The following is a 21,297-nucleotide window of genomic DNA, read 5'->3' on the forward strand; positions in this document are numbered from 1 at the left end:
GTGCTAGGGACAACAAGTTTGTGTGTGAAGGAAATACATGGGTGTAAGTATATTTACAGGGGTCTTTCAAAGCCTTTTCCTTTCCTGCTACAGCCCCTTTCCCATCATTTAACTTTGCAAATGTCCAGACCAGATGCTCCTTGACCACTTAGTTTTGCCCAATCACAATTTGGACTGGAAAGCTATATGATATTGTAGTTTGATAATATTGCATTTTTCCTGGACATATCACAAAAGAGGGACCTTGTTGTTAGTGGATTGTGTCTCACTGGAAGAGGATCACGATTTACCATGTTACTCTCTGCAGGCAATCAGGAGAAAGTGTAAGCTATTGCCAAGGATCCTGCTGCTCAGCTTTAGTCTCCTCACTAAGCTACCTTTTCCAGAGTTTAGATGCCTCAGGCTCTTTTGGTCCTCCAAGGAGAAAAAGAGCTTTCTCCAGAGACTGATTTAGATTTTAAGACCTCTGACCTTTGGGGTTGCCTGCTCACTGCTGGGGGAGCCTCAGGGTTCCGCATTTAGGCACTTCAGCCAGGTGCCTAAACTTAGATGGTACAGATTCCTCCTGTGTTTCTAAAGAAAACAACACATTTCCTCTGAGTTGCAGAGCTGCTTGAAATAGTTAAGATGAAGTCCAAGTTCAAAATAATATTGCAGGGTTGGGTTTTTTTCCTTTCCTGTGCCTGGAATTTGATGGGTGTATTTGGATTTTTACTGTGGTGTGAAGTCACTTTAACACAAAATGAGCATATATTGGAAAACATAGCATAAACCAAGATAACATTCCAGCACACTGGAGACTGTTCCTTTTGTCAGTGTTTGGTAAGGGAGAAAGTGGTAAAGCTGGAAGAAAGCAGAAAGCATAGGAACAGACAAGCATTAAAAAGTCATATTGCCTTCTGGCTGTCACGCCTGAAAATAACTTAAAGATAGTGGATATTCCTGACAGTGACAATGTCTGATGAAATCGTCACAACATGCAGATGGAGTACTTCTAGGAAACAGTAAAACAAAGAGGCTTTCAGGGAAGAATGCCATCTCTCTATAAAGAACCTGCAGTATATTACTGCATTGTTGCTTGTGAGAAATATAGCAAGCACCTCGGGGGATTTCAGCTTGATTTCTTCTCTGAAGCTGGCAGAATTTTTTTGAAGAGATCTATCAATTCTTGGTCCATCATGTGCAGCCCTGAAAAGTGAGTTCTTCTTTGGGATGTTAAATATTTTCAGGTGACACCGACACCAGTGATGAGAAAGCCCTCTAAAACTGCTCTGAAAAATATCTGCCTGTAAAATTGGTTCAACTGAAGTTTGTGGAAATAAGGTGTTTCCAAACAATGTTTTCAAAGGCAGGGCCTGCCTGGTGCTTCTGTGGTCCACTCTCACCAGAACCTGCAGTCTCAGGGGTTCCTTACTGCTAGAAATCCTGCCTGCATGCTGAGGACCCAGCTGCCACCCATGTAACTGCTCATCACCTTTGGATTCATCGCCAGAAAGCTTCAGAATCGATATTGTTATCAAAATGAGTATTAGGCTAAAGAGCAACCATGTAGCAAGAAGGAGAAAGGTTCAAAACAAACAAAAGCAAAGAAGTCTTCATGCAATATTTAGTTAAGCTGTGCACCTTCCTGCCAAAGGATGCTGAGGGTGCTGAAGGTTTAAGCTGATCGAACAGAAAACTTTTGACTGTTTGTGAACATACAGAAAACACAGCTGGCTCAGCAGGTACCCGTGCTGGTGGTGGTTGGATGTCTAGTACCACCACAGCCTGCCTTGTTCTTGATCATTTTTAGCATCTTTATCAGTTTTTTACTATCTATTTTTGGGCAATGATGGAGATACGATACAGAGCTGGATATGGGACACTGGGTTCAATGGACCTGTGGTCTGACCCAGTAGGGCTGCATTTTATTTCTTAGTGTTCAAAGTCAAGTTGTCAGTTGATCTAGGACACCTGAGATGTTTCTGAATTCAGAGATCCTAATTCTGATAACTTCAGTGACAGGTACTACAAAAGCATATGGATGCTTGAGGTCTAAATTCACCACTGTTCCTGTGAAACTTGATTGTGTTAGGAACTGAGTCAACAGGAGTACAAGTATGGGAAACCTGGAGGATAGAGCTCCAGCCCTGCTGAGGTGAGTGGGAGTTTTGTCCTTGACTTCCATGGGGCTAGGATTTTACTTAATACTTTTCTTTTTCCCTTTTTCACACTACAAGAACCAGAGGATATAGGACTGGAATAACAAGTTATGCCTTTAAGCTGACACATAGAAGCATTTCTCCATGTAATTGATTTTCAGAGTTTATGCTTGGTGAAGTATTTGGGTATAAACTGCAATTAAAAATCTTTCCGTCTCGCTGAGACAAATTTACATAAATAATCTGCCTTTTTATACTGCAGGGCAGAAACAGACTGCCTAGGGATTGGAAGATGGTGTTGCATATCTGTTTGTTATAGGTGGCTATTTTTTCACAACTTTCTCTAGCATGTATGTTGGAGAATGGCAGATTGGGTGGTTATTTGGTTTAATTTGGTATGGTCTTTGGTTAAAATAGACTTCCTGAAAACATGCAAACTCTTCCACACATTGAAAAGTAACGGCAAAATATTAATGTTACTGCTGTTTTATGTATTGACAGATTAGATGTTACCATGGATACCCTGGTCTGTTTACAGCAATAATAATAAATATTTTCAATTCACACTGTGCTTTTCATCTCAAAGGATCCCCAGGTGGCTTACAAATGACATACATGCATTGCTTTCCACGGCACTGAACTGCAGCCACAAGAACAGGCTAACAATCTGTACTGGTACTGCCTGGCAGTGGAAGGTAGAAAATGTACTGTACCCTGAGTGCATCTGTAGGGATTGTTTGGGAAAGGAGAATATAAATGGCAGACCTGAAATCTAGCCAAGAGCTGAACAGCAAAATGCAAAGAATCAGATAGGATCAGGCATCAAGTTACTGATATGATTCGGTAATTCTTTGAGCAGCTGGATTAAATTTTTAACAGTGCTGGGAAGAAACTGTTTCCTTCTTGAAAAACTTGCAGGTCAAGACCTTTCCCTTCGAGCCTGAGGTGAGCGCCTCTGCTGTTTTCAAGGGAGAGCATCCTGTTGGAAACAACCAGGTTAGGGCCCTCTCCAGGGATGCGGGAGATCCAGCTTCTAGCCTTATTTGTTCACTTCACACTGCTGAGTGACTGTCTTTACTATCCCTGGAGGAATTGTTCACTTTGACCTAAATAAGTTTATCAAATTATTAAAATTATTTGATTAATATTGGTTGGGTCTTAAACACGTTGCAAGGTAACGCAGGTGTGCACAGCTGCTCAATGGCCCGGTCATTTTCTCTCTGGCAAGCTGTACAAAGCAGCCGAAGCCCCAATGAAGGACATCAGAAATAAGCAACGTGGCAGTAGCCTGGTGATCTGGATATTCTCCTGCAAAGAGAAATACTAATACAACTCTCCTGCTTCCTACATGAGTACATGGTCCAAGCCCGGGAGCAAGCGAGACTGTGTCTGCCTGTTTTTTTTTTGGAAGAAAGTTTCTTCTAGAACTGAGAAACTTGACTGAAACTTTATGCTCATCGCTGGTATCTTCCCACAATTTTTCTTCACTAATCAATGCTTAATGGCTTAAAGAAAAAAAATGTTGTCATCAAATAAATAAATCAAAAAAAAACCCAAACCCTGACGGTTCCAATATTTACCTTTGCTTTGGATAACATTTAACTTTGTGCTTTCTAGATATAGCGTGAGTAATTCTCTATGCTTTTGCTTTCTTAGGCAGAGCATTAGTGTTTGCAACCTATATAACCAGTGACAGAGAAAATTATTCCTTAGAAACACTTTATACTCAGACTGTTTTTCTACATTGTTCAGGAGAAGCAGCTACGTGATGGAGTCCTGTAAACTGCATGAGAATTCTTCATGGCAGTGGCTGCCTTTATAGCAGCAACTCTTTCAAATTCCTGAGCTGTGCCTACCCTTCTGAGGTCAAAAACAACTGCAGGTGCAAGTGATGTAAATGTTATATCTAAGTAGTTACTATTATTTCACACTTCAGTCTTGAAAGGCCAAGAGATCTGGAAGACCAGGTCCTCCTTCCTATAAAAAAACCAAACCAACCAAACAAAAAATCCCCCCAAACCCCCCCAAACAAACAAACAAACAAAAACAACAAAAAACCAAACAAAAACCCCCAAACAAAAAAACCCCAAACCTCACTACTAACAGCTTTTTTCTTAATGAACTTGCCTTGTATTATTGAGTCATCCAAATAATTAAAAAAAATTTGTTAACAAAAAAGGTCTGTTTGGCCAAGGCTCTTCACTGGGTTAGAACTAAGTGGAATTTAAATTAACTACTAGAGTTCAGTACTGACTGTCCTCCATTCTTTGAGAGAGGGGATTAAAGAAGTGCAACACTTCTATCTGACTTTTTCTTGAGAAAGCAAGGTAGGGTTGAGGTTTATACATTAAACACAGACCAGGTTTGCTGATATTTTGTAAACCTTTTGGTATGCATTGGGCAAGCTTTTAGCAAACTCTCTTTCAGGTATTATTTTGATGGCAGTCTTCCTGAAACTCAATGTTTCCATGTGGTTTCCACCCAGAACAATTCAAAACCTGATGAATTTACCTGGAATTACTTTTATGCTTGGAAACCTGAAAAATTGGAGCATTTTAGTAACAGATTTCTATATTAACACACATTACAGGAAAAGTATTGCACAGATTTATGTGGACTGGGATCATTAAGATATTAACAGTGTTTTCTTGGATATCTATTTATAAAACCTTGGCTTGCTGCTAGCCTTCTGTGAAAACATTGCCAGCCTTGACTCTAAATTTTGTCTGTTCATAGGATAGGGATGATTTGCCTGCCTTTATCAGTGGATTGCTGCAAGCACTCTGAATCACATTTTTAATCATCATTGGGTAAAAAAACTGCAGAGAGGAGTTGACAAACCATGTGATGAACCACCAGGAGGAGGAAGAGCTCAGAAGAGGTTTTTTTTGTGTGTGTGTGTACGTTTTGCTCAGTTTATCATCATTACTGCTAAATTACTTTTGTTGTTTTCCCACAGTCACTTACGTTCTTACTTACTGATAATCTCTTATGTTCTGCTGCCAGTTGTGTTTCTAGAGACTTGCCATTAGTATAAGTAGTAGATGATTGATGGTGTACTGTAATCTTGGGTTGATTCATTACATCTTGAATGATTAAAACACGCTGCTTGTATTGGAAGGGCTGAAACCTGAGCACAATTTTCTGCAAGTCAGAAATCCCCATGAGCAAGGGGAGCCACAGAAGCAGGGGCTGCAGCATAGCAGGGAATACAAAGAGCGTCAGCGGGTAGATCACAGCAAAATCTAACCCTTCATCTTTTTTTAATTGTGCTGACTCCTACACAGAGATTTGACAGATACAGCTGGCTTATTGACTCAGTAGTCTTGCACTAATTGACTGCCGGTTTAGATACCGGAGCCTCTAACCAGTTGTTAAACTCTGAGTAGGCACGTCGGTAACATGCCAGCAAGAGTGTTTGGGGGAGGAGAAAGCTGCTGGGTGCATGCCTCTCGGATTTGGCTCCCCGCGCCGGGAGATGTGAGGTTGGGTGTGCGTGCTGTCACAGGCAGATATTCAAGGGCAGCTAAAAGCGAGCTCGAGTGCTCTGCTTCCACAGGGGAGAGAAAGGCTGCTGCTGAAAGTGCAAGCTGGCAGGATCATGACAGAGTCAAGCAGCAGAAAGGAAGGATTTAAAAAATGCCGGAGTGCTACTTTCAGCATCGATGGCTATAGCTTTACAATTGGTGAGCCTGATTTAATTCCCCTTCTTTCCTTTATTGTCTCTCTTCTTTTCTCTTTTTCTTTGCAGCTCCAGTAAGTGCAACTAAAAGATAGTTGCTGACAACTGCCTTTTGTCAATATATGCCTTTAAAATGTATAGATGCCCTGCTACTTCTGTCTGGGTTGGTTTTCCCTTCTGTCTTCTATATTTTCTTCTGCCCAAGAAACTTGCCTTTTGATACGCAGCTGTGCTAAATCCTTTCGCTGGGTTTTGGCACAAGTTCACCAAGATATTTGCAGAACTTTTGTTTTGGAACCTTATCTCAGGAAAGCCTGGGCTTCAGGACCACAGGTTTCCAACTTGCTAGATGCGTTTCCTTCCGATGCGCCCAGAACACAACCCTTGGGAGCCCTGGCTTTGTTTCCAACATTTCTTTGTTCACTTAGCCAGCGTTTCCAAATTCTGTAACCTTTTGCCATTTCTCAGTTTGCGTGAAGATGTACGTAACAGTTCTCGTTGCCTCTCAGACACAAAAAGTGTAATTGCTGGGCAGGGAAAGATGTGAGGAGAGATTAGGAATTTTAGGACTGGTTGTTGTAGCTGTTTGAAGAGTGCAGTTTATTGTTTGTTTTCACTGTCTTAGGGAAAAATGAGGCTTCTCAGAGCAACAGGTGTCTATGTGTTTTTCCAAGAGACTTGCTGTACAAAAGTTAAAGTCTGAGGATTCCCTGAGCAGGCTGCTCTGCTGAAAGTGCATATCTCACTAGGCTACATTATATAGATCCCTATTGATGTTAGAAACAAAGCAAGCTTATATCCCATTTGAATTTTTAGATTAAATCCAAGTTAAAATATATGGATAACTTGTAATAATCGATACAAATTCCATTCCCCTTGAATACCTTTAAGATGACAGATTCTACTTCCTTGCAGTTGTGAAATCAGGAAAGTCTTTCCTGATTTGTATTAGTGCAATTGGGTCACAATTTCATCTAATAATGATGGATGCAAGCTTTTTATTGGTGTAGGAGGAGGCACCTGTTTAGTCCTCTGCTTTAGAGAAAACTTGTTTTGCAATCATTAACATCTACAAACCTTAAACTTGCTGAAAAAAAATTAGAGGTGGGAATGTATGTTTCATTCAAGTATCTTCATGGATTCATCTGTTAATGTGCATCTAGCCTTTTAGAGGTGAAACTGCCACGCAAATGCTACTTTTCAAATTTCTTTCTCTAATGGGAAGGTGGTAGTGCCTCCACACGTTAAGTTGCAACATGCTCACTTTTGAACTCCTTATGTTAATCTCTCCCCCTCTCAGCATCATTACTAATAGTGTTATTTCATCAGTTTGTGTCAGTCTGGAGGATAAACATTTCCTCTTTGAGCCTAGGCACATTATCTGAAGATGCTGAATATTTATGACTGTGCCCAATTTTGGTTTTTTTTTCTTTTTGTTCATGAACAAACCAGCAGGATTGCTGTATTTGTTGCTCTGCTGTCTTTATTGCTACTCATGCTCACAAAGCAACTAGAGCAAATTTTAGATCAAATGCCTCAGGTTTAGAATTGTAGCTGCTTCTGCTTCTCAGGACAGTTGTTGCATAGGAGTCCCTGTGCTATTTTCTTCTGTTTGGTGCACACAACCAGCGTATTGATTCTGTGAGCTGTGCATTATATAACATTTATTTTTATATCTGGGCAAGTGTGCATTGGATTGACTCACATAACCATGAAAACTTTGTAAACATGCTATCTAGTATTACCAGCGCGGTCTGGTAGACAGACCTGGATGATTCATATATTTGTTAATCTTTATACTGAAGAAAATGAATATATCCGAAAGATCTCACAGCAACATTAGTGCATCAGGGATGTGCTTAAACTTCTTTTTTCCATCAGGTGAGACTTCTGTATAGGTATCTAGTTTTGGGTACTGCAAATTTTTAAGAAGTTCTTGGGAAATGCTGAGATGCTGCATCTGCTATTGAAGCGTCAGCTGGGAGAGGAGACAGATACTCTCGAGGAACAGATTAATACCAGGTTGAGAGAAATGGGTTTCCATTTGGGTGCAAAAGAAAATACTTTGCATTGATTCCCCCTTACACGAACTGCTAAGAAAGGATGATCTTTGCAGTGTTTTGAAAAATAATCACTTACAATGAGACTTAATGAAAATTTTAATGAAAGACCTGGGCCTAACATTGGATGTGAAAGTATATGGGCATGGAAGAAGGCTGGTGCAAGAGCAGCTCCTCGTGTCTCTGGAGATGGTGAGCATCCATTTGCACAGAAGTGCAACCTAGAGCAGCTTCTCGGCTGCTCTGATTTCCACTTTGGTTGCTGACAGCCTTGGTGGTGGCACAGGAGAGCTGTGGGAACTCCACACTTCCCAAGGACTTCACAGATGCCTGCTGAAGAAAGGGATGAGCCGTACCTGAAAGGCAAATGTATGCCAATACTTGATAGCTTTATTCTGTACAAAGAACCAAGGTAGTTGCAAATCCTTTTCCTCCAGATACCACCCTTTCGACAGAGACCCTGAGGAGGATGGAGGTGTGCTCCTCTATGCCCACTGAGGATTTCCGTGCAGTTTTGGATATTCTGCTTTTACGGACTTTTTGCACTGGTACCATGATGTGCAGGGACTATAGTAGGGACACAGTGTGAGCTGTTCAGTGGGACCATTCAAGACTGGCATCATGCAATTTAGTAGCTCTAGAAGGCTTCAAGATCTTTATTTGCAATGGTCTATGTCAGCAGATTTCAGAGTCCATGAAGTTTTGTACACAGATTATTGTATTTGAACTCTTGTTTAACTTTGGATGTTCTTCTTCCGCTAAAAGTAAAATATAGCAGAACGGCAGCTGAGTTTAAAGGAAAAACAGTTAAGAGTTAAAGCCTTTTTTTTCTTTTTTTTTTTTTTTTTTTCTCCTGCACCTTGTCTCATCAGTCCTGTGCAAATGAAAGGCTATTAAATCAGAACGCCACTGTGTTGCTGACTTTGCTGTTGTAATTGACTGACTAAAGGTGGAAGACAGAGAAATATTCACTGTCTTTAAACCTGGGAAATGGTAAACACAAACATTAACAAGAGCATATTTTATTCTGCATTTATTACCTTCCAAGGGCTAACTTCATTAAAGTGCTCATTCTCCGCTTCTCATATCCAGAAGCAACTGGCAATGCTGTTTTGTCCCATCCAACATATCTAATAAATGAATTTTTATAGATTAGAAAGAAATGAAGTTATGGGGAGTTCTGCTGTAACTCAGGTGTTACTGGAGAGGAGCGATGTGGCACTGAAACACTTGTTTCTCACAGCAGTTTCTAAATCTTGTAGGAAAGCTTCTTTAGGGGGACACTGTCTCCATTTCGCGTGCAAAAGCTCTTGCTCCAATTATTATGGAGGATCTGAGTTTTGCTTGGTGGTGCTTTTGGGCTCTATTTTGAAATAATTCTTTAAAAATGTGGTTTTTGTAATGTTGCTGGAGTTTCTCATGCTGCAGTTCGCTACTTGAAACCCACTTCAACATCCCTTTCAGCGTCACAGGTAGAACAGCCACAGTAGCTCTTGCTGGCCTCTGACAGAACACTTCAGAAACGCCTTCTGTGTTTTCATCAAAGAAAATGTTGCTTGAAGAGGTGCGTGTGCTCTGTTGGTCTGCGTTGGGGTGGGGGAGATTGGAAGCAAACTAAATATGGAACTTGGCTTTATTAGGATAAGGAAAAAATACCTTCAGCTCTGTGTTGTGTGTTTAACTTCTAAAGAAAATGCTACTGTGGATTTTGTGTTATTCTCTCTTGAAAGGTTGTCCATTAGGAATGGAATAGACAGGAATGGTTTTTTAAAATTATCCTAGAAAGAAACCAGAGAAATGAAAGCAGTTTCTTTTTTTTTTTGTACTGTATTTTGGCCAGAGAACTGTGTACACTGTATCAATTAACTGTTTTGTTCTTGTGTATTGATTTTCAGCCTTATTGGAGTTTGTCATCCATCTGAGGGCAACGACACCTTTGCAACCCACAAAAACAGGCAGGTTTCAGCAGAAGACACTCATAGGTCTAGGCACGGTGCACTTCCATGGAGATTTACTTTAATTCTTCCCTTGGTTGCTTACAATAAAAAAAAGTCATTCTGACTGAAAGCACACTGATTATAAGGTGCTGACAAACCTCTCACTAATTCTGCCTGTGCGTCACTCGTAGCCTTCCTTCAAAGGCAGTCTGGGAGAAATGTCTGCCTGTGGGGTCAGCCCACCTCTGAGGGAGGGCAGGTACCTGTGCCGGCACGCGAACAGTGTCCCTGGCAAAAAGATGAAGGGGGAACGCATAACTGCCACTCCTGCTGTGGGTTATGGCCTCTCCTTGTCATTGTACCCAAACTCTATAATTTTCTTTGTTGTGACATAATACAAAAGATTTTAAAAACAACAATGAAACCCCCATAACTTTGCTTTTCTTATTTTCTTCCCCTCTTTCTCCTGACAGACCTTAGCGAGAGGGTATTTTCCCAATAAGAGCTGATAGGAAGCACTGATGATTTTTGCGTGAATAGTGGAGCACTGTCATCTGAGATCTGAGAACTGGGAAATCTAAATTTATTAACGTAATACTAAGCTTGCAATAGGACGTGAGATTTTAAATGTAATTTAAGGAAGTCTGGTTGAGTTATAATAGCCTATGAAGAGTTAAAGTATCTTCCAACATAGTCCTACCCCCAACAAATTCACCTGAAGAAAGCTGTCAGCAAATAGATTGTAAAATAAAGCTCTAAAGTTATGAGAGCTTTTTCTGCTCCCTCCATTTCAGTAGTTGTGTTTTAGCTTCAAACCAGTTTGGTCTCTGCCTGCTCTGCCTGAAAATACACCTGAAAGGAGTCTGCATAGTTGGCCTGCATATGGGTGGGATACCCAGCTGGCCCTTTGTGTGGGGTGGATGGTCTCTGCCACAGTGATGGGCAATAGTAATTCCTGCTGTTTGTACTTAACCTGTAGCTGCTTCCATAAAGGGGAGGAGATGGTGATTTCTGTGGCATCTACAGGGTCTCAATATTGCACTGACATCTTTGATGTTGCAGGGGTGGACTGCTGTAAGCTAAGTAAATGAGCTTTGAAAAGACTGCAGTGATAGTTCTTGTGTGGCAAAAAGCCTGGGGCTCTGCTCATTTGCCTTTGTGGATGGTCTACCTTGTCACTGCTACCTGCTGTTCACAGCCGTGCTCTACTGCCTGTGTCTTGGCATCCAGAAACACAGCAAGTATTTGGGGCTGTCCCCTTCTCTGTCAGAGTTGTTTTGGGTGACACAGGTTACCACGCAAGGTTGCATACCAGGTTCATCAGCTGCTCACAAAGGATCAGATTAAGACTGCAGGACCGCGTGGCAGGGTCACATCAAAAGTGCCATTTTCCTTCCTCTTCTTGATTTTATTTATCAGGGAAGCTGCCAAGAGTAAAATCTTTGCAGCATGTTTTGATGTGAGTGAATGGGCATCCACGTCCTCTGCAGCTGAATTCCATACATGGAAAAATAACCTCCAGAGCTCTAGGTGAGGAGACTTGTTAACGGACAAAACCGTTGTCATCACTGTCAGGAAGTGTTCTTTTCATTACTTCACTTTTTTATTTAAGATTGGAGAATTATGTATGCCCAGGTCTTGGTGCTTGGCCACCTCTGAATCTAGCTTCAGGACTAATGTCATCATATGGTCTAAACCCCTCAATGTGTTGGGAATAAGATTCACAAATGGGAAGTAGCCAGAAACACTGGGCTTGTGGGGCAACAAAGCCCCCTGAGAGAGGTGCAAATAGGGCAGAAGGTGGAGACACCTGGCTAGAGGTGAGGCTCCTGTTCCCTTTGTGCCAGATCCCAGACCCACTGTGCTGTTTGTCCCTCTGCTCGACTTCTGTGAGCGAAGGAAGCACAATCAGTCCTCTTCTAGAGACAACAAATGATTGTTGCTTCCTACCAGGAAGGGCCCCATCTTACCATTGTGAGAAATAGGGTTGCCCCTGCTTTTGTTTTCTCTCTGGTCTTTGGCCAACTACTCCTGCTCCCAATGCCTTCTGAATTGATGCGGCGAGATTAACTAAAAATTTCAGATTTTCTAGAATGCCCAAAGTTCAAAAGAAATAAACAGGCATGAACTCTTCTGTGTCTCTTGAGCTCAGTTTTAGGCAGGCAGCCAGGCCTGTTCCCGAGCAGGCAGGCTCTGACTGGGAGCAGCCTTCCCTTATTTGCAGCCCCAGCCAGCTCCCTCTCCCATGTCTAAAGCCAGAGATCTGCATCCTCCTCCTCATACTGCTACTGTGGGTACCAGAGTCTACTCTGTACTGTGTACTGAGTACACAGTACTCTGTACTGTGGGTACCAGCTTTCAAACCTAATTGCCTTTGGGGATTTGCATTTCTGCTGCATATCTTCTATTTTAAACCCTTGTGCTGTCCTAATTGGTCTATTTTCCTGATGTAGTGTAAATGCTAGCTCATTTTTATCAAGTTCTTTAGCTCTGCATGAGTAAGAAAGCAAAAGGCTCCTGGGTGTATCTTGCACTTATTTGTGTACTAGTGCAAATCAAGTCGAGAGGCAGGATCCTGGCCAGCGGTAAATCTGCATCATTCTACTGCAGCTGGGAGAGAGAACCACAGTGATTTAAATGAGCAAAGAATTTGTCCTGGACAGTCTTTTTCCAGTTAAAGCAAACACTGCTGTAGACTAGAGAAGGAGCTGCCCTGCGTACAAGAAAGGCAAATTACGCCGCTTTTCCATGGCTCGCTTCCAAGACTTCATTAAGATTACGCTGATATGATTTTGCTCCCCACTTCTCCCTGCCTGGTGACACAGCTTGTTCTAATGACCCTGCTGAAACTCGATCCCAAATTTCTAATAGCTACAGGCTCGAAATTTTCAGGCCTGGGAACTTCACCCTCATGACTACATCAATAGCCTTGTGCTACGGCTGTGTGCAAAGTTGGAAGCGTGGTGCAGGGAAAGTTGTAGTAATTACTGAACAGATGCACTTAATGAGGTCTCTACTGGCTTCCCAGCTGGCGAGTCGAGCCGTGCGCTGGGAAAATGTGACAGCAGTCACTCGGGTCGTTGTGTGACATCACATGCTACCCCTTGTTGTCATAGCAGCTGCAATCAGCCCCCTGAAAATTTCCCTCAGGAAGACTGCTGCAAACATCATCTCTCCATTAAATGGCATTGTGTGGTGTTTAGTCTCTTGCTGCTGCTGCACAATGCTGTGTCTTTTTTCTGTTGATTTAGTGCCCTTTCCAACTCCCCTTCCTCCCCCCGCTCTTTTTCACGGTGGTGAGACCTGTCAAATGGTGTGTTATTGGGAAAGGGGAGAGGGGAGACAACTCGCTTAGCCAGTACCACTTAATTCAGTTCTAACTCCAAGTGCCTCTTCTATGTTCAATAGATTTACAGCCAGTTCATACTCATCAGAGGTGAGGCTAAGGACACTGGATTCAGGTTGCATATCCTTTCTCTTTTAGTATTGACAATGAATGCTTATTGGGAGTGAAAGCTTTCAAAAGTCAGGTTTTACTAGCTCCTTCCCTGTATACATGGGTAGCTGAAGTCCTTGCAGTTGCCCCACGTGGCATGCTGATCACTTTTACGGACCCACTTTTTCACATTTTTTTTTTTAATTCCCATTTCTGGGTCTTGTACTCTTGAACTACAGTAATGGATTTAGTCCCCAAAGTTTGTACTAGTGTTTTCCTGCTTCATCCTTTTCTCTTTATTTTTCACTCCATGAATGCCAGTGTGATTTAGTTTGAATCATGTGGACTGAAAACTAAGCTTTCTTGCTGTAGTCCCACCACACAGCTAAGTATGTACAGAAAACTTATAGGGATATTTTTTTTTTATTGCTAGTTCAAGCACAGCAAGTGGTTAAACCACTTTGGAAATAGACTTGAAGTAAAAACCAGAAATATATTAACTTTTCTCTGAAACCACTTACAGCAAAATGTTCCTCTGCTTAGAACACTGAGTTTGAGGTTTGTTGTTATTTTTGTTTGTTTGTTCTACGATCCTTATAGCTAAAGATGAAAGATTTACCCATACCAGGCAGATACCCTTAAGAAATCCTAAAAATACTTTTTCTCATTCAGGCCATGATTCTGCCATTGGATGTGCACATGAAACCTTACTGAAGTTGCAGAATTTTTCAAACCAGTTGCAGGCTGAGGAGCTCTGCTGCGTAGTGATGAAAGTTCACTCTGTGATTAAATGAGAGCAATTGGGTTTTTAATCAAATACCAAGTGGGGACAATTGCACCTGTAACACTCTAGGAAGTGAGCAAAGAATGAAAGTGCATGGAGAAAAAGGACTGTCTGAAATTTATAGGTGCTACCGTCAGCTATGCTCCAAATACGAAGTGTTGTTTTCCACTCCCATTAACACTGGCGTTTTGCAGGATAGGATATTTTATGTGCTGCTGTGCACGATGTGAATAGCAGAATACTAAGCCCATTTAGTTTATACTGATTTCCTCCCCCATTCCCAAAGCTGTGATTATTATCAGACATGTATACCGTCAATAATCACTACTTCCCTTGAAATGTACTTTGAAAATGGAATCTTTAGGATGTTCAGACTTCTTTTATTTGCCCTTATTTGGTGGCACTGTATCACATTTTATTAGTCTACAGGAGGGAGAAGGTCTTTCCTCTGAATTGCCGGCCCTTGATTTAAAGGCCACCTATGTTCTTTCCACCTTGAACATTATCATAATTCAGAATTACAGGTCTTGCAGGCCAAATTATGTTCTGACTCTTATGCAACCCTGGTAACTCAAAACGTAATTTGGCCTGCAGTGTGTACTATTTTTCTTAAAACTGACATATGAGCAAATCTAAGAAATCTCTGGCAAAGCTGTGTTTTTTTTCAATGCTAAAATCTGGAATATTAAAATAGAACTTGATAATCAAAGCTGATTTCAATCTGAATCATATCTATATTTTATAGTCCATGTACTCTGTACATGGTGAATAGTAAAAAAAGTTTTGAATGTGTATATAGCTGTTATGGAGCACAAGGGACCGTGGTAGATTCTACTGCTTCTCCTAGGAACGTAAATAATTTTTCAGCATTAATTTACAGAATCTCATTTCATGGCTCCTTGCATAAAAAAAGCTGTGGGATTTTCCAGAGCCCCAGCTGTTGGCTAACTCTGCTGTTACAAAAAAAATCAATGGATATCTTTAGAATGTCCAGAACAGGACACCCCATGCTACTTTTGAAAGTTCCTTTGCAGGTAAAGGGTTTAATTTCTTCCTGGTAACATTAAATAGAATTCTAGTGGGAAATACCTAAGACCTCATGACTGCTGCTAACCATACCTTTTGGTCAATTGTCTGCTTTTCAGAAATTACGCAGCACGTGTGGATCAACTGATTAATGAGCACCTTGCTTCTCTTCAACAGAACGAATTCTGAGTTTTCACAAGCATAATTCAGGGTAGATTTGAGCTGAGTGTTTAATGACATTTGGGTGCATGTTTCTTCCGCAAAAATGATTGATTTTTCCATGGTGTGAATTTTTGGTTGTGACAGAGGTGGATATTAAGGTAGTTGTTTTACCTCTTTTCCCTATTACACATAGATAGAAACAATTACATAGAAACCTCCTGCCTCACAGTGCAAAGCCACAGCATACTGATGTGGGTTGGTGCTGGAGCCTGGCATGCTCGCACAATGATTATCCCAGAACCTGGCTGAACAGGAGGTGTAGCAGCTCCTCTGTGACCACAGTTTGCAGCCCGCTTTGCCGCAGAGAGCAGACATGGATTGCTGGTAACTTTAATTAATCTGGCTATAAAGTTGAGTCCTTTCCCCTTGGCTGGCCCTGCTGCAGGAGCCACCTCTGGGAGAGACACAGGACAAAGACAAACAAGCTGAAGGAACCCTGACCAAACCATTGCTGTTTAAAACGCCACCTGGGAGTCATCACAGCAGCCTGGGGAAACCAGGGGATCCTGGCTGTTATTAAGTGTTGTACAATAGTTTCACTTGGACGGGCTGAAGCTGCGACTTGAATATGGATCCATGTCAGCTGGTGTTGGATCCTGTAACTAAGCAAATGCCTCAACTATCAGGCCAGTGTGCTAATGCTCCCCAGCGTTCCTCCATTCCCAGAGTATCAATGGGTTATTACTACAGTTGCTAGGTGGCTTCACGATATTACTCCTGTCTGCATGGCTAATGCTTAAGGCTTAATTTTTATTGAGTCAAGGGAAGTGTAAGTAGCGAGAATGGCAATTACAGCACTGCTGATAACTTGGATCCACTTGCTCCTGGAAGATGCTTGAGTCAGCTTGACAACATGATCAGAGTAGATTTTCCTTCATAGGAGAATATGTTTATTCTTTAGTGATGTTTGCTGCCTTATGTTCCAGTCTAATGCTTCCCATTAATTAGAATTCATTGTGCCATTTAAGTGAAGTGGCATTTTTGAAGTGAAATTCTGCACAACGACTTGTCATTTACTCTCTGATTGCGTTTGCCTACTTGCCCTCTGAAGCAGCAACAATAATCCGAGCCTTCTGTTTTATTAGCTGTCATTTACAGTAACACTTTACATGGATAATTATTTTTCTCAAGCTCTGCACTGATACCTCTGGGATGTGTTCCCAGCTGGTTGAGTGTTTACGTGTTGCATTCAGTCACTTGCATTTGATCTCTCTTATGTCGTTTGTGGCAAGGAAGTTTTGTGTCCTTTTAGGAAGTTTTTAGCTTTGATTATTTCAGTGTTTATTAAGCACTAACCTGTTCAGATGTTTTGGATAAGCCTTCTAAGAGAATGTCTGTATCTTTAGGTCCCTAAGCCAAGAGGCAAAGGAAATGTGGCCTTTGAGCACCTTGGGAAATTTTGCCTGTAATGCATAGGCGCTGTTACAAACATCTTTTCGAACTGGGGAGAAGAGGATGTTTCCATGTTGGTGAAATGAGTGTTACGCTGAAAGGAGTGAGGGCACGATTTCAGATGTGGACATGCACATCATTCCTGAACCCCCATAGTCCTCTCCACCCTTTGGCAGTAAGATACCTGAGCCCTGCCGCTTGCTGGCACTGCTACTAATCAAGAGGAGGGGATGGAGTATTTTGGCATTGAGAGTCTTTCAAAGGCACCTGGAGGAAGAAAGAAGGGAAGACAGGGTATGCTTTGGGTGCCAAAATCTCTCTCGATGGCTTTGCTAAGACTAATTTGTGTTTCTAAAGAACACGGTATCATACCTTATGGACCTTGAACTCCTAAATCCAAATGTTGTAAGTTGGAAAATGCATTGGAAATTCATGAAAAGAAAGGAGGAAATATGCTAATACTTTTAAAATTGTGAAATAGCCGTCTAGACAAGCCTGCTACTCCAGAATGAAGCACAGGGAAAACTTTGGACACAGAAAAATGAGTCTTATGCTACACAATTATTTTTTTTTAATTTAATTCAGAACATTCCTTTTCAGTTTTATGTGTTCAGTGGATTTATCACATCCAGTAAACTGACTATGCAGACAGCACATGCTGTGTTTGCCATCATCACTACAAAATATTTATTTGTTCTCATTTGAAATAAGCTGATTGTTGAAGTCACTGAGCAGCATTTGGATGGCTAAGACATTTGTGACTGCTCTATGAAGTCACATTTGGTACCTTTTGGCACTGAAAAAGGAACAAAGCAGAATCTTTTGAAAATGTGTGTCATTACCATCAAATAATATCTGATAGCTAAAAAGAGTTAATTTTTGTAATATTTTGAATTTTCTTTTGTACTGCATTGTCTTTCAGTCTATGTAAATTCTGAACTTGTATACATAATTTTATATTTGTAAAGCTGCTATAAACTGCAGGAGGGATTAGCACTGGAAAATGAAGGCATCTCTTAGTATGGCTGCTGAAGAACAAAACAGCAGCAATTCCAAAACTTGTTGAAAGAAAAAGAGCAGTGGGGATTAGGAATAGTTAAAGGAGATAGGCTGAATCCTTAATCCTATATTTCTTATTCAGCCCAAATCCCTAACAATATTGGTGATAAGAGAAAGCATTTCAAAACTATGCCCAAGTTATTTAATGTTGGAAAATGAGGCTGGCATTTTGCATAACAATAATGCTTTTTAAATGAAAGGAGCATTTGCTTTACAGTTCATTGTGGCTAGAGGGCCATGTGCCGATACATACAGGGGAAGTGTCTAATCTGGTAATTTCGCTCCCCCTTGGAATTCAGTGATCTAAAGTGGGCAACAATTGTTGGTATTATTCTCTCTTCTCCAATCTTTTACTGATGTAATTAATGCCATTGTAAGGCATTCTTTGATCACTGAAATTTTGGGACACAGATGAACAAAGCAGTAAGTGGAAAATAGATTAGGCATAGTTGCAGAAGGTGGCAGATAGTCACAGAAGTGTAAGGATAAAGCAGTCAGGATGAGGCATGGACATTATATGCCACTGAGGTTATGAAACATGCAGTTGGACTTCCCTGGTGAAAGACTTATTTAAAAAACAAAACAAAACACCCCACAAACAAACAAACAAACAAAAACCACCCCAACAAAAAACCAAAACCAACAAAAACCAAAGCAAAAAAACAACCTGAAAGAGAAAAATTAGAGATGATACCGTTAAATAAAAAGACAGCATGTGGGAAGATTCTGTAAAGAAGCATGGCAGAACCAAAGGAAATCAGTGAAGGCAGTAACTAAATTAGGATTATTTTGAGCTGTCATGCATTTCTATGTGATTAGTGCCATTACAATATATGTGAGTACTTACTACTGCAAGAGATGCCAAATTAGACTCGTTAGTAATGATAACTTTTAAAATATAGAAGATACTTAGCTTCAGGAGCTCAGTCACATAGCTCTTAAGTGCTATACTCAATGAATTTATGAAGTAGTGTTTTTGTGCGTTTTGAGAGCGCTCTGTTGCCAATACCTTTCAGTAATAAGGGCAGATGCTTCCATTGAGGTATCCACATATTCATCATGCCTCCCGCCTCTTCCTGGGATACACCTGAGAAAAGAAGAGAGCGGTCACCTCAGAACTACTCAGTAAAACATAGTCAAACTCCTTCCTCTGCAGAGAGCTACTCCTGTAAGATGTTTTAGAGGAGCATGGGTTTAACTCCCTTTGTGCTGCATCCACAGCATCACTTGTATTGAGGCAGAAGGCCTTGTACCGTCAGGGAGCTATGGTAACAGGACTTATACCTTCTGCTGTGCACTTGTAAGGCCAGCAGATAGCTCCTGCTGCACAAAGAGACCACAGGTGGTTTGTCCTGATGGGCAGATGACCACCTCCTGACTTCCAAGCACAAAGCCCTAAACTGAATCCCATTTTCTGTAGCCAGAACACTGGGTGTTTGCTATGTTGCACAGACTCGCTGTTCACCGTGGCCTGCTTGTCCTTGGAGCTGCTGAAGTAGCACTGTCTCTAGAAAGAGCCAAGAGATTTTTTTTTCTATACAGAATCAGAGATGTGCCCTAAAAACCCAGATGCCTGTTGGGAGATGTTGGGGAGACATAGCATGTGTTATTGCCTAGTTCAGTCTGTGTGGTACCTGCAATGAAGTCACTTACAGTATTACAGATGAAAAAATTAATGACTTTTCACAGGCGTTTCGTTTAGTCGTTTTCAGAAGAACAAAACAAACAGAAGAATTTTTCCTTGGCTAAAGTTTCAATTTAAAGAGCCATATGTAACTTTAAAACTAAGACTGACATTATATATTAGCCAGCGTCAGTATTTTGCTCAGGGCCTTCACTAATGGTATATATTCAAGTGCAGTGCCAAAAATGCTCTGACTCAGGCCTTGGATCTTTCTTCCTTTTATCACAGATTGTCAGCAACTGGATGTGAAGCTTGGTAAATCTTTTAAAGATATTAATTTTAAATTTATGTAGTATTAAGACAAAGCTGTCCTTTTTACAGTGGCAAGACAGCTTTGGGGGAAGAGTATATGTTATACTGGTCACTACTTTTATGGGTATTGGTAGTTTATGTGAAGTAATAATGATAACGCTGGCAAATACCCCCGGTGGCGCTTTTCACGTCGGAAGTGCTTAATGGTTTGGCTGCGCTTGCTTCAAAGTGGAGATTTTAAAAAAAAGAGTTAAAAAAAAAAGTTTTTATTTTAAAACACACAGCATCTTTGTGTGAGTGAATCTTTTTGCATCACAACTGGAGACCGGTTGCTGCAAAGGCAACTCTGAGAAGAGCCGTCTGTGGGTACTCACTGGCAGATTGCCAAGGACAGGGAATTGGGAAGCAGTCCTTAGTTTCTATATGCATGGGAAGCTTTAGTTATTGACCTGAACTGCAATTGTTTGAAACAGTTATATCAGACGGGATCACACCACCAGTCAACCTCTTCTGCGAGCTGGTAGACAGCAGACAAGCTGAAAAGGAGAGACACATGATAGATGGTTCTCCTAACATCTGCACTGGCAGCTTATGAAGTGGTGTTGCATTACTGTATGGTTGACTTGCTGTGTTGCCTATTAATGAGAAGTTTATTTACCAGGATTATCTTTCTTAGCTTTTTGCACATGCCGTTCTCTATTTGTGAGAAATCCTTCCTGTCTGTTCCACCTGGTATGTAGGCCACAGCAGCATTAGGTTTTGCTAATTAAAGATTGGGCTGTTTTCATGAGTTGGAGGAGACAAATCCTGCCCTGCTCTTCTCCTGCTCTCTGAAGCATAGGCATATAAGCACAGGGACTTTTCATGTCCTGGGTTTAAGGTTATACAGTACAGTGGGCTTTATTGCTGTGAGGAAATATTTTTTACTCAGCCACTCAAAATGGAGTCCTTAAATACATCTTGAAGTCTTTTATATCTGATCCCATACTGCTTGTAAAGTAAATAAAGGGTGCATGCACCAGTGCCGAAGTGTACGGGGGAGATCCGATGGCACCTAAGCAATGCTGGCAAAGTGACCACAAATGAAGGAAGGTAAAAACTCAGTGCACTTCCATTAGAGAACCATTTTTGCAATCTTTCTAGAGCCATTTTGCACAAGGTTGTAACTGAAATAAAACTTTAAATATTTCTTTTCATTCTGTAACAAGCAATGTGCTTTAAATTAGCTTTACTTTAAGCAAGGATCAGAACTCATGCCCTTTGAAGGTTGCTCCCAACCGAAGTTGTTCAGTGATTCTATATGTGAATAAAAAGTTTCTCTAGATGAAGATACAGCAAAAAAAGAAAATCATACTTTTAAATTTTTTTTTCCTTCGGTTTCTACTTCCTTTCTTATTTTTTGCATATCATGAAAGGATTTTATTCTCCCATTGAAAATAATGGCAAAAAGTTCTGCTAGTTTCAGTTGGATCAAGGCTTGGATTTGAACAGACAGAAATGCGTTGACATTGCATTTAGAGGGAAAAGCAGGGCGTTGCCCTCTTTTGTTTGCCGCTTCTCTTACAGACTCCTTTGAAAGCATCATGGGCAGTGGGCAAAGTTTGTGTAGTGTATGTCTCTTC

General features: G+C 41.0%; 1 protein-coding gene across 3 annotated transcripts in view; it reads left to right on the forward strand.

Annotated features, from left to right (window-relative positions):
- The first annotated feature begins 5,440 nt into the window (after positions 1-5,440).
- The window catches only part of PDE1C (phosphodiesterase 1C), a 346,739-nt gene continuing 330,882 nt past the window's right edge, over positions 5,441-21,297 (forward strand). Inside the window, exon 1 of one of the 3 annotated variants that reach the window (XM_075083627.1) lies at positions 5,441-5,827. In XM_075083627.1, coding sequence (XP_074939728.1) covers positions 5,743-5,827 — 85 coding nt within the window. In that variant the 5' untranslated portion in view covers positions 5,441-5,742. The remainder of the gene's footprint in view (positions 5,828-21,297) is intronic. The other 2 variants (XM_075083628.1, XM_075083631.1) reach the window with 2 other exon arrangements.

This window comes from Phalacrocorax aristotelis, chromosome 2, assembly GCF_949628215.1.
Source record: "Phalacrocorax aristotelis chromosome 2, bGulAri2.1, whole genome shotgun sequence".
NCBI classification, from domain to species: domain Eukaryota; kingdom Metazoa; phylum Chordata; class Aves; order Suliformes; family Phalacrocoracidae; genus Phalacrocorax; species Phalacrocorax aristotelis.